This window comes from Oncorhynchus nerka, linkage group LG15 (assembly GCF_034236695.1).
Source record: "Oncorhynchus nerka isolate Pitt River linkage group LG15, Oner_Uvic_2.0, whole genome shotgun sequence".
Taxonomy (NCBI): Eukaryota; Metazoa; Chordata; class Actinopteri; order Salmoniformes; family Salmonidae; genus Oncorhynchus; species Oncorhynchus nerka.
In genome coordinates, this window is record NC_088410.1 from 35,091,031 (window position 1) to 35,103,490 (window position 12,460).

The 12,460-nt window shown below is 43.1% G+C and overlaps 1 protein-coding gene across 1 annotated transcript; it reads left to right on the forward strand.

Annotated features, from left to right (window-relative positions):
• The first annotated feature begins 7,887 nt into the window (after positions 1-7,887).
• On the forward strand, positions 7,888-11,722 carry LOC115142541 (keratin, type I cytoskeletal 13-like). The gene is made up of 7 exons (XM_029682080.2): positions 7,888-8,501; positions 9,006-9,088; positions 9,412-9,568; positions 9,810-9,971; positions 10,111-10,236; positions 10,561-10,781; positions 11,077-11,722. Exons 1-7 carry the CDS (start codon positions 7,944-7,946, stop codon positions 11,273-11,275), a joined length of 1,506 nt encoding a protein of 501 aa, XP_029537940.1. The 5' UTR covers positions 7,888-7,943; the 3' UTR covers positions 11,276-11,722.
• Positions 11,723-12,460: the final 738 nt, after the last annotated feature.

Consider the following 12,460-nt stretch of genomic DNA (forward strand, 5'->3'; position numbering starts at 1 on the left):
GCCATTTAGGCCAGATCGTTCTTAAAGATGTTCAAATGTTCATAGATGACGTTCATAGGGTCAAATAACAATTACAGGGGTTGTAGAGGGTTCGACAGGTCAGCACCTCAGGAGTAAATGTCAGTTGGCTTTTCATAACCGAGCATAGGTCGAGACAGCAGGTGCGGGAGGGAGGGAGAGAGAGAGCAAGGGAGGGAGACTCGAAGGCAGCAGGTCCGGGACAAGTTAGTACATCCGGTGAACAGGTCAGGGTTCCAACTGTTCTGCCACAGGTAGAAGCAGCAGCACGACCAGCTGGACTAGGGACAGCCAAGATTCATCAGGCCAGGTAGTCCTGAGGCATGGTCCTAGCGCTCAGGTCCTCCAGGAGGGGAGGGAGAGAGGGAGAGAGAGAATTAGAGGGAACATATTTAAGTTCACAAAGGACACGAGATAAGACAGGAGAATTTCACCAGATAGGACAGACTGACCGTAGCCCCCCCGGTACTTAGACTATTGCAGCATAGATTCTGGAGGCTGAGAAGGGGGGTTCAAAGGACACTGTGGCCCCATCCGACGATACCCCCGTATAGGGCCAACCAGGCAAGATATAACCCCACCCACTTTGCAAAAGCACAGCCCCAACACCACTAAAGGGATATCAACAGACCACCAACTTACTAGCCTGAGACAAGTCTGAGTATATCCCTCGAAGAGCACCAACACCACACATGCCGAGGGAGCGCAAGACTGGGCAGGAAGATCAAGTCAGTGACTCAACCCATTCAAGTCGAACATACTGTAGCGCAAAGAAGCCTGTCGTGACGTGACTCACCCGACCTAGCGACGGCACGGAAGAGCACTTGTAAGCCAGTGACTCAGCCCCTGTAATAGGGTCAGAGGCAGAGAATCCGAGTGGAGACAGGGGAGCCGGCCAGGCAGAAACAGCAAGGGTGGTTTGTCATTCCAGTGCCTTGCCGTTCACCTTCGCACCCTTGGGCCAGAATACACTCAATCATAGGACCTACTGAAGAGATGAGTCTTCAGTAAAGACTTAAATGTCAAGACATGGTCTGCATCTCTCACATGGATAGGCAGACCATTCCATCAAAATTGAGCTCTGTAAAAGAATGCCCTGCCTCCAGCTGTTTGGTTAGAAATGCTAGAGACAATAAGGAGGCCTGCGTATTGTGACAATAGCGTACATGTAGGTATGTACGGCAGGACCAAATTGGAGAGATAGGTAGGCGCAAGTCCATGTAATGCTTTGTAGGTTAGCAGTAAAACCTTGAAATCAGCCCTAGCCTTAAAAGGAAGACAGCGTAAAGACGCTAACACTGGAATAATATGATCCCATTCTTAGGTTCTAGTCAAGATTCCAGCAGCTATATTTAGCACTTTAGCAAGTTTATTTAGTGCTTTATCCGGGTAGCAGGAGAGTAGATCATTGTAGCAGATTAATCTAGAAGTGACAAAAGCATGGATTAGCTTTTCTGCATAATTTTGGGACAAAATCGTTCAGATTTTAGCAACATTATGAAGACAGAACAATGCTGCCTTTGAAATATTATTGTTTGTCCAAAGAGAGGTCAGTGTCTAGAATAATGCCGAGGTTGTTTAGTTTTATTTGAGACGACTGTACAACCATCAATATTAATTGTCAGATCAAACAGCAGATCTCTTTGTTTCTTGGGACCTAGAACTAGTATCTCTGTTTTGTCCGAGTTTAAAAGTAAAACATTTACGCAATCCACTTCTTTATGTCTGAAACAATGGCTTCCAGGGTAGGGAATTTGGGGGCTTCACCATGTTTCAACAAAATGTACAGCTGTGTGTTGTCCGCATGGCATTGAAAGTGTTTCTGAATGACATCACCAAGAGGTAGAATATATAGTGAAAACAATAGTGGTCCTAAAACGGAACCAATGAGGAACACCTGATTTGTTAGAGGACACACCATCCACCGAGACAATGTGATATCTTTCTGACAGCTAAGATCTAAACCAGGCAATAACTTGTCTGTGTAGACCAATTAGGGTTTCCAATATATTTATAAGAATGTGGTGATCGATGTGTCAAAAGCGGCACTAAAGACAAGGAGCACGAGGACAGATGCAGAGCCTTGGTCTGACGCCATCAAAAGATCATTTAGCACCTTCATGAGTGCAGCCTCAGTACTATGATTGGGTCTAAAACCAGACTGGAGCGTTTTGTATACATTATTTGTCTTCAGTAAGGCAGTGAGTTGCTACGCAACAGCTTTTTCCCATTTTTCTTTAGAGGAATGGTCAATTCGGCCGATAGTCTTTTACATTTTCTGGGTCATGGTTTGGCTTTTTCAGGAGAGGCTTTTTTACTGCCACTTTCAGTGAGTTTGGTACACATCCAGAGGATAGAGAGCCATGTATTATGTTCAAAATAGGAGGACCAAGCACAGGAAGTAGCTCTTTCAGTAGTTTAGTTGGAATAGGGTCCAGTAGGCAGCTGGATGTTTTAGAGGCCATGACTATTTTCGTGAACGTGTTGAGAGATACAGGATTAAAACACTTGAGTGTCTCCATTGATCCTAGGTCCTGGCAGTTTTGTGCAGACTCAGGACAACAGAGTTTTGGAGGAATATGCAGATTCAAAGAGTTGTCTGTAATTTGCATTTGTTGTGACAAAGGAATTTTAGTTTTAGGGTATTACGCAAGGTTAAATTAAGATCCTCAGTTAGGTGGTTAATTGTTTTTTGTAGTTGCATAGATTAGTTGCATAGATTTGGCTGCATAGATTTCCTGACTAGAAGCTCAAAAGACAAAAAAAATGTGTTTTTGTGAAATTAAATTTGCTGTCATAAATGTTAGCACCTCATTAACACTTCATTATTCATCATTATTCACGATTCATTCAGGATTATCTGTAATCATGGTAGCATCCACATTAAAATGTAGAAGTGTTTAGAAGCATGTTCTATTCTTATTTACAATACAATGACTCCAAAATGACACAACACATTATTTATCAGTATTTTTGATCCCCTAAAATCACATTTCGACTCATCAGACTAAAGGACAGATTTCCACCGGGCTAATGTCCATTGCTCGTGTTTCTTGTCCCAAGCAAGTCTCTTCTTCTTATTGGTGTTCTTTAGAAGTGGTTTCTTTGCAGCAATTTGACCATGAAGGCCTGATTCCTCTGAACTGTTGATGTTGAGATGTGCCTGTTACTTGAACTCTGTAGCATTTATTTGCGCTGCAACCTGAGGCTGGTAACTCTAATGTACTTATCATATGCACCAGAGGTAACTCTGGGTCTTCCTTTCCTGTGGAAGTCCTCATGAGAGCCAGTTTTATCATAGCGCTTGATTGTTTTTGTGACTTTCAAAGTTCTTGAAATTTTCCACATTGACTGACCTTCATTTCTTAAAGTAATGATCGACTGTCGTTTCTCTTTGCTTAGTTGAGCTGTTCTTGCCATAATATGGACTTGGTCTTTTACCAAATAGCGCTATCTTCTGTATACACCCATACCTTGTCACAACACAACTGATTGGCACAAATGTGTTAAGAAGGAAAGAAATTCCACAAATTAACTTTTAACAAGGCACACCTGCAAATTGAAATGCATTCCAGGTGACTACCTCATGAAGCTGGTTGAGAGAATGCCAATAAAGTGCAAAGCTGTCAGCAGCTTGGTTACTTTGGTGGCTACTTTGAAGAATCTCAAATATAACAAATATTTTGATTTGTTTCATAATTTTTTGTTTACTATATGATTCCATATGTGTTATTTCATAGTTTTGATGTCTTCACTATTATTCTACAATGTAGAAAATAGTAAAAATAAAGAAAACCCCTTGAATGAGTAGGTGTCCAAACCTTTGACTGGTACTGTATGTGTTCATGCAAAGGGGATGTTTGTCTCTACAATGAGGACTTTGTGTATCTAAAGAATTAGTTATGGAATGCCGATGGACTTGGGTGGAGTTTCAGGTGAATCTAGTGACAGACAGCGGCTCTATGTTGTTTGTTGTTTGTTTGGATCAGTTCCGTGTGACTGGGTTGTATACAGCTACAAACAACCAGGAAATATTATGAACGGTAAAAGGGCGAGGCTAAGGTGAGGAGGTATATTTTAGTTAACACGCAAACAAAATATTGCGTGCTATATTTATATAAAGAATACAACAAAAATGTTATTAAAACCATAGACTGCATGTCACTAGCTCAAACTCAGTGTAAAGTACGTTCTAGTAGGAAGAAGAATGATAAAGCTATTGTTTTACTTTCAAAAGGCTTGTGAAATGATGTTTGTCTTCTCTGTCAGTTTAAGTTTATATTGTTTTATGGGTGATTGCACAGTAGGCTCATCCTGCGAGTTGGGTGTACGCCACTGTTCTATTTAACACATATTCTACCAGGCGAATTGACTGAGAAGAGAACACATTGCTATTTATAGCAACAACCTGGACATGGTTGCAGTGGAGAGGTGAGGGGGTGAAAGAGGAGACTGGAAAGCTGGGATGATTAGATGGCCATTATGACCGTAGGAGGTCCAGATTGGGAATTTAGCTAGGACACAATCTTAGGACACTAGATTGTGTGGTCTGTCAACTTTTTTGGAGGGGAGAAGACAGGCAGAGGTCAGTTTACATAGTTCATACGTTTTCTCCATGGGGTTACTGCATGTTCATTCCTGTGAAACCTGCACATTCTTTGATAATTGCAGAGGAGGGACAGACATAAATCAAATGGATAAATGCTGAAAATCATACATTACCGTCATTGTCAGGGCATGAGAAAGACACTCCTGTGGTTTTATCTGGGTGTGGCTCTCTCCTTTGAAGAGGAAAGCTGCAGGGCACACAGGAACAAAACGTTTCTCACTCTCTCTCACTCTCTCACACACTCGCTCTCACTCTCTCTCTCACTCTCTGGCACACTCTTAGAAACATGTGTGTACAAAAGAAAGTGGGGACTAGAGGGATGACAGTGGGACATTGGTCAGTAGCAGAATTAGGCTCAATGACTTTCTATGTCTAAACCCTGAGTTGCGTTACAGACACACGGGTAATCCGTAGAGTACATGGAGAAAAGGCTGAAGTTTTGTGAAGATGAGAGGAAATCACTCATATGAGTGAGAGTGTGAGCAGGAGAACCAGGCAGATGACCTCAGCTAATTAGTTTCTCACTCATTCATTCACTTATAACTTACATATCAGAAACTTGGACTGATACATCTCGCCGCAACTGCCACGTAACTAGTACATGCCATACAGAGCCTAGAGAAAGTCTACACACCCCATGCACAATCTGCACATTTTGCTGTCTTAAAATCACATCCAAAAGTGATTCAATTGGATTTAATTCCTACCAATCTACATACTGTAACCTACTCCACAAGTGAAAGAAAATGTATAGAATATTTTGCGTCTTCACACCCCATGGTTAATACTGGGTGGAAGCACCTTTGGCAGCCATTACAGCTGTGAATAATACAATTCTAAAAAACTTTAGACGGCTCTTAGGCCAACGTTTATCCATTGAGACTGGAGCACTCAGGAACACTCAACACCTCTTGGAAAGCCATTCTTAAGGATCTTTGGCTGAAAAATACACCTTTTTAGCAATGCTTTGCACCGTTCATATTAAAGTTGATATTGACAAACTCCCCAGTCCCTGCCGGTGACAGGCATACCCATAAGATGATTTTGCCATCACAAAGCTTGAAAACACACAGGGTTTCAACCTGCGTTGTTGACGTCAGGATCAAAATAAATATGAAAAGAGCAAAGCCCAGATTTAAAAAATAAAAAAAAAACCTGCCTCAGTCTTCTGAAAACCTAACTCTGGGATAGTTTTATTTTTCAGCTGGACAATTACAATTTTTCCTTCACTTTTAAAATGACGATTAGGTTGTGTATATAATATATAATTTGACACTTATTTAGAGTACATCTTAAAGCAGCGAAATGTGAAGACTGTGCAAGGGGTGTGTAGACTTTCAATAGGCACTGTAACTACAGTGTTTAAATGTCACATTTTGATTTTGACATCTTCTAATAAGACCATGTTGACTGAGAGCTAGCTAGCTATATTGCTTTTAAGCATCTTCACCTATGTCACAATATTGCATTCTACTGCAAATCATTAACATAACTTGCATTGGCTTGAACAAATGTAAATCAACTTTTCCATGTACAACATGTGAGACTCAAATTGTAACCGGGATGGAATTTTCTGGTTATATGGAAGAATGCAAACAAGCAATAGCTTGTTCTTGCACGCTGCAGATGTCAAGTACCCTGCCAAGGTGTTAAGGGAAAAGAACAGGGCCCACATTCACAAAACCATTTTACGAAGAAATGTCTTCTTAACTGACTTCAGAAGACAGTTAAGCAAAGTTGCTATTCCTCAAATGTTATTGGAAATGTTCTTATGTTTCTCCTTAAGCATGATTCTTGAACATAAAGTTATTGTAAATGTTGTTAATTCCAAGAAAATCAGGGCAGTGAGCGGAAAACACAATTGAACATGTTTATTTATTTTTTAACCCTTTTTCTCCCCAATTTCATGGTATCCAATTAGTAGTAGTTACAGTCTTGTCTCATCGCTGCAACTCCCTACGGACTCGGGGGAGGTGAAGGTCGAGAGCCATGTGTCCTCCGAAACACAACCCAACCAAGCCACACTGCTTCTTGACACAATGCCCATCCAACCCGGAAGCCAGCCGCACCAATGTATCGGAGAAAACACTGTACACCTGGCGACCTGGTCGACATACACTGTGCCCAGCCCACCACAGGAGTCGCTAGTGCGCAATGAACATGTTTTAGAACAGTAATCTCAGTAAGAAATATGCCAACATGATTGCCATTGCCATTGCTAGCTAGATAGCTAGTTAAAATTGTCAACTAGAAACAAAAGTTTGCAAGAAAACAATTCATTATTAAGATATTGTTGAGGAATTGCACTTACGAACTATCTTATAAACTTATTTTTTTCTTAAGAAGCTTCTAGTGTTTTGTGAATCTGGGCCAAGTACCTTATTCCCATCCGGGGTGAGTTTTCCTGGAGTAATGACTCATCCCATGGGGGCTATAGAGTGGTACTTTTGTCGGTCCTGCAGACTCCTACTGTTGATGGAAAATGCATGAAGTTGAGTGAAACTTAATACAATGGTAAACTGAGTATGTGCATGAAATCACAAAAACTATTAAGGAACAATGGACTGTTGCGTTGAAGGAAAAGAAAAGTAGATTTTCTTGCGAGATATCGGTGTGTGAGTAAAAGACAGGTCTGTTTGGGGAGAATGTTGTGTGGGTGTCATGCGAAAGATCCAATTGTACCGTAAAGTTTCAATTAACTGCATGCATCTCTGCAACTTGTTTCTTGGTAAGATAACGTGTGCAGTAAATATGCATTAGGTGTGTCAATCAATATGCTCAGGAAATATGGCAATGCTCACCTGTCACAGCATGTCAAAGTTATACTGCGTGTGTTAACTGACTGATTGACCTACCTGGGGCTAATAGAAGCTGGCGTGTCCATGCTTTCAACCAGACACTTTTACGGGAGAGGAATTCCAACTCTTTATGGGTGTGTGCACATTTATATGTCTGTGTGAGTTCCTACAAGCACTGTGCAGGCAGAAGCCATATATAGAGTGAGATGGGGAGAGTGGAGTTACGCCACAATATTATATTTTCAATTTTTGCGTATCCACAAATACAGTACATATCTATCATCCTCTTCCATCTCCTTCTGCGTCATAGCGTGTTAATAGTGGGGGGAGGAGCCCTGCTGTGTCCCACATGAGGTAATGACTACCTGTATTCCTCCCTTCTGCCTCTCCCACCCATGTCCACCTCCCACTCTCCCTCCACCCTTCCGCCCTGTGCAGCATAAAAAGGGAACAGTGCCTGGGCCGTGCACCACACTCCCTCTCCTCATCCCAGGCAGGCAGACTCGCTCTCAGCAGCCATGTCCTTCTCCAGATCTAGCATGTCCTACAGCAGCAGCGGCGGTGGAGGCGGAGGTGGCACCATGTCCATGAGGTCTGGAGGTGGAGGTGGAATGGGTATGGGCTCCTCCCGCTTCTCCTCCATGGGTGGTGGTGGTGGAGGAGGAGGAGGCCGCGTCACTGCCATGAGGGCTGGCAGTGTGTATGGAGGAGCAGGAGGCTCTGGGGTGCGCATCTCTAGCTCCTCGTTCGGTTCCGGCGGCGGAGGTGGTGGTGGCGGTTATGGTTTCGGAATGGGAGGGGGTGGTGGCGGCGGCGGCGGTGGCGGCTTTGGTTTCGGCATGGGAGGGGGTGGTGGTGGTGGCGGTGGAGCCGACATTAATGTGTCGGTCAATGAGAAGGCCACAATGCAGAACCTGAACGACCGCCTGTCCACCTACTTGGAGAAGGTGCGCCTGCTAGAGGCGGCCAACGCCGAGCTGGAGCTGAAGATCCGTCAGTTCATGGAGAGCAAGACGTCCCCCAGCGCTCGCGACTACTCTGGCTTCTACGCTACTATCGCCGACCTGCAGGACAAGGTATGTGACGTGTTTCCTAGATGGCAAGAGCACGGCATGTCAAAACATGATAATGTCTGAAAAGTGACAATGTTATCCTTTGCTAGAGAGTACAGGTGACATCGGCTTGTTTTTCCAACAAGTTACTGAGACATTGAAAAATGCTCAATTAAATACATTTGTTATAATTGATTCAACCAAGGCACCAAAGATAGATGCAAAGACAGTATCCATACTTGCAGCTGAAGCATTGAAAATTAAGCCGATCATTGAAGCTATTCCTTCCTCTCTCTTAAGAGCCCCTAGGCGATTGCAGAAGGCACAATTTGTTTCCTTGATCCATGTTTACAATGATCATAAAGACGACTGCTTCCCTGTAATGCAATTATGAGCTATTATTTACAGTGCAACTGAAACTCAGAATTCAATGATTACAATGTGGGATCACTGTTTGTGTGTACTGCATTCGTGTCAAATTCCACGCATGCCCCATCCTGATTTTTTTTGCCATCCTCCACCTCTCAGATCCAGGCTGCCACTCGCGTAAACGGAGGCATCTATCTCAGTATCGACAACGCAAAGCTCGCTGCAGACGACTTCAGAAACAAGTAAGTACATCCAACACTATCCACAGATACAGTACACTGCTGGTACATTACATTAACCACATGGAATAACCCCAAATCTGTAAAAACACTCATACTATTTTTTATTACATTTTGTGTTGAATCTACAAAAATAGAAACCAAATGACATTACCCTTCACCTCCACCATAAACACACCCTCCCAACAGACATATCAGAAGCCTGGTGTTACTTTCTGTTATTTTCCCCAAACTTAATGGAATAATAGAATCTATAACCCCCCTGCTCTTCTCACAGAGGAACACATTCAGGCAGTTCTTTGAGCTAAACTCTCTCCATCTCTCAGGTATGAGAACGAGCTGGCCATGCGTCAGTCAGTGGAGGCGGACATCGCCGGGCTGAAGAGGATGCTGGATGAGATGACCATGGCCAGATCTGACCTGGAGATGCAGATCGAGGGACTGAAGGAGGAGCTCATCTATCTCAAGAAGAACCATGAGGAGGTGGGTGTGGGCTGATGGGACATATCCATACAGTCCCTTAATGTATTACATCTATTGACCATGTCAACCTGCTATGGGTCTTCACTAGAACACCATTGCTGGCTTTCAAGCACATCTGTATCAAGCAATGGTGTTCAAATGTATAATGAAGACAGAGGGCAGGTCAAGTTGTTACCATCAGGCAGAGATTAGTCACTAGTCACTTCTTCCTTTAAACTCACCTCTATGTTTTTCTCCAAAGGAGCTGCTGGCCATGAGGACTCAGATGACTGGACAGATCAACGTGGAGGTGGACGCAGCACCACAGGAGGACCTGTCCAGAGTCATGGCTGAGATTCGTGAGCAGTACGAGGCCGTTAGTGCCAAGAACCAGCGCGACCTGGAGGCCTGGTTCCAGACCAAGGTAGAACCTTTAGAACCCCTAAACTATGTTCATGGTGTAGATGTTCCTTTACTTCTAGTTGGTAACGTTGTCACATTCTATCATGAGCTGAAATATTGGTTTGTTTGTGTGATGATTTACCACTTATTGTGTTTTACAGACAGAGACGTTGAACAAGGAGGTGGCGTCCAGCACAGAGGTTCTCCAGACCTCCAAGTCAGAGATTTCGGAGATCCGTCGCACACTGCAGGGCCTGGAGATTGAACTGCAGTCACAGCTCAGCATGGTGAGCTGTAATTACAAACATCTGACCAAGGACCACAGTTTAGGGCACATTACCTACACATCTTTCTGCAACTTTTATGAATAATCAACATTTGACTCTTCTATCATTCTCTACCATCCCTCAAGTATCTCACTTTCACTTGGACTCTAACACTATCCCTCAAGTTGTTGTAGCCAGGCACCACTCCATTACTATAGCTAACGTCTACCTGCCTTCACATTCAATTACTAGAGATAACCTTTTCAGTATGACACTAAACATTCCAAATTCCAAACCTACTCCCACAGTTTTTGACCCATCATCTCTATCTCTCCCGGCCAATAGAAAGGCTCCCTGGAGAACACGCTGGCGGAGACGGAGGGCCGTTACTCCATGCAGCTGGGTCGCCTCCAGAGCCAAGTGACCAGTCTGGAGGAGCAGCTAGTGTCTCTCCGCAGCGACATGGAACGCCAGGGCCAGGAGTACAAGATGCTGCTGGACATCAAGACACGCCTGGAGATGGAGATCGCTGAGTACAGGAGGCTGCTGGACGGAGAGGCTAGCGGGTAAGGCAGGAAGCGATTGGACAGAGGGGGGGCAATGAGACAGATAGGGATGGGGGAGGAGAGTGCTACATCTTTGTGGGATGGGAAGAGGGGTGACAGGGGACCTTGAAACACTTGAAAATGAATTTATGTCTCCTTTAACATTTGATTTTAAAACCAATGTTAATTTGAAGTTGACCTTACTATGAACCATGGTTACTTTTGACATGAATCTACTGCTATGTGACCTTTTATTATATACTTATTATGATCAAAGATGCTAATTATGCTAACCATGAGTTTCCCTTCCTCACAGCCTCAGCTCCTCGAAATCCGGCCACGGTTCCTCCAGCTCTCACGTCAGCTCCTCTAGCTCCGGCGTCAGCTCTGCTGTCAGTTCCTCCAGCTCCGGCCCCAGCTCTTCCACCTCCACCACACGCAAAGTGGTGATCGTCACAGAGGAATTGGTGGACGGCAAGGTTGTCTCCACAAGTGAAACCAAACATACCTCTTAATGTCCCACATACACAGCGAGCACTGCAGCAAGCAACGGGTTAACCCCATAGAAATATAATTACTAGAATGGGTATAGGAAATGAGAGGCCAGCACATGGAATATTACTGCTCCACAGTGTTTTGTTCATGCAACCTAAAATACAACTTATGCAAAGTCTTTGTCAGATGAAAATCCCTATTTTCGTTATCTGTCTTATTTGTTAAGGGAAGCTCTGGTTATCTCTAGTTTAAGATGTGAATTCCATCCTCCTATTCTTTCTAGAATGTCAAAAGCCCATCAAATACCCACCATGGAACATTGACTTGAAAGGGGATTAATTTTCTGGTAATTCTATTTCTATGGTTAACACCTCCAGAACAACATATTCTACTACATCTGGAGGGGACACCAACAACAGACCCCATTGTGAATACAATAAAGATGCTCTGACTTGCTGACACCATCATTCTGTCTTCTGTGTCTTTCTACTTGATGTATCTGATCTGGCATGCTCCTGTACATCTGACTATCATATAGGGTGTCATCTTTTGCACATGAGGCCAATTCTATGTTCTTGAGAAAGTGTCAGTATGATCTTGAATATATTTATGACATTCAATGGGACTGAGTTTTATTCTAGGAAAACACATTTAAATATTGATAGTAGAAATGTTGAAAGTTGTCAGCAAAATTATATCATTCTATCTCTATTAAGAGAAATTCAGAGTTCTTAGATTCAGAGTTATATATATATACTGTATAGAGAGTGTTTGTGGAGTCAACTGTAGCGCTGGAAACCATGTTTTGGTGGAAAGATTTAGATTTGAAAACAATTAATTTGATATTAGATGACAGATTGTATCTGTTATGACATCCATTCTCAAAGATTCATATCATTAGTCTATGATAAAGAATGAATATCTCTATAACAAGTGAAACCACACAGTCCATTCTCATTCAACCACATAATCTTTATTGAAGGTTACGTTGACAAATTATTACTTGATCTCATCCACATTCACATCGAGGTTCTGGGTGGTCTCCATCAGAACTACCATGTAGGTTTATGGAAGTAGGTCTGGTGCACAAGCCTCCTATTTTTTATTTGAAGTCAATGTAGCCAGAGGAGGATGGAAAATAGCTGTCCTCCGGCTACACCAGGGTGCTACGCTAGAGGGTCCTGCAGAGACTTCTGTAGACCTTC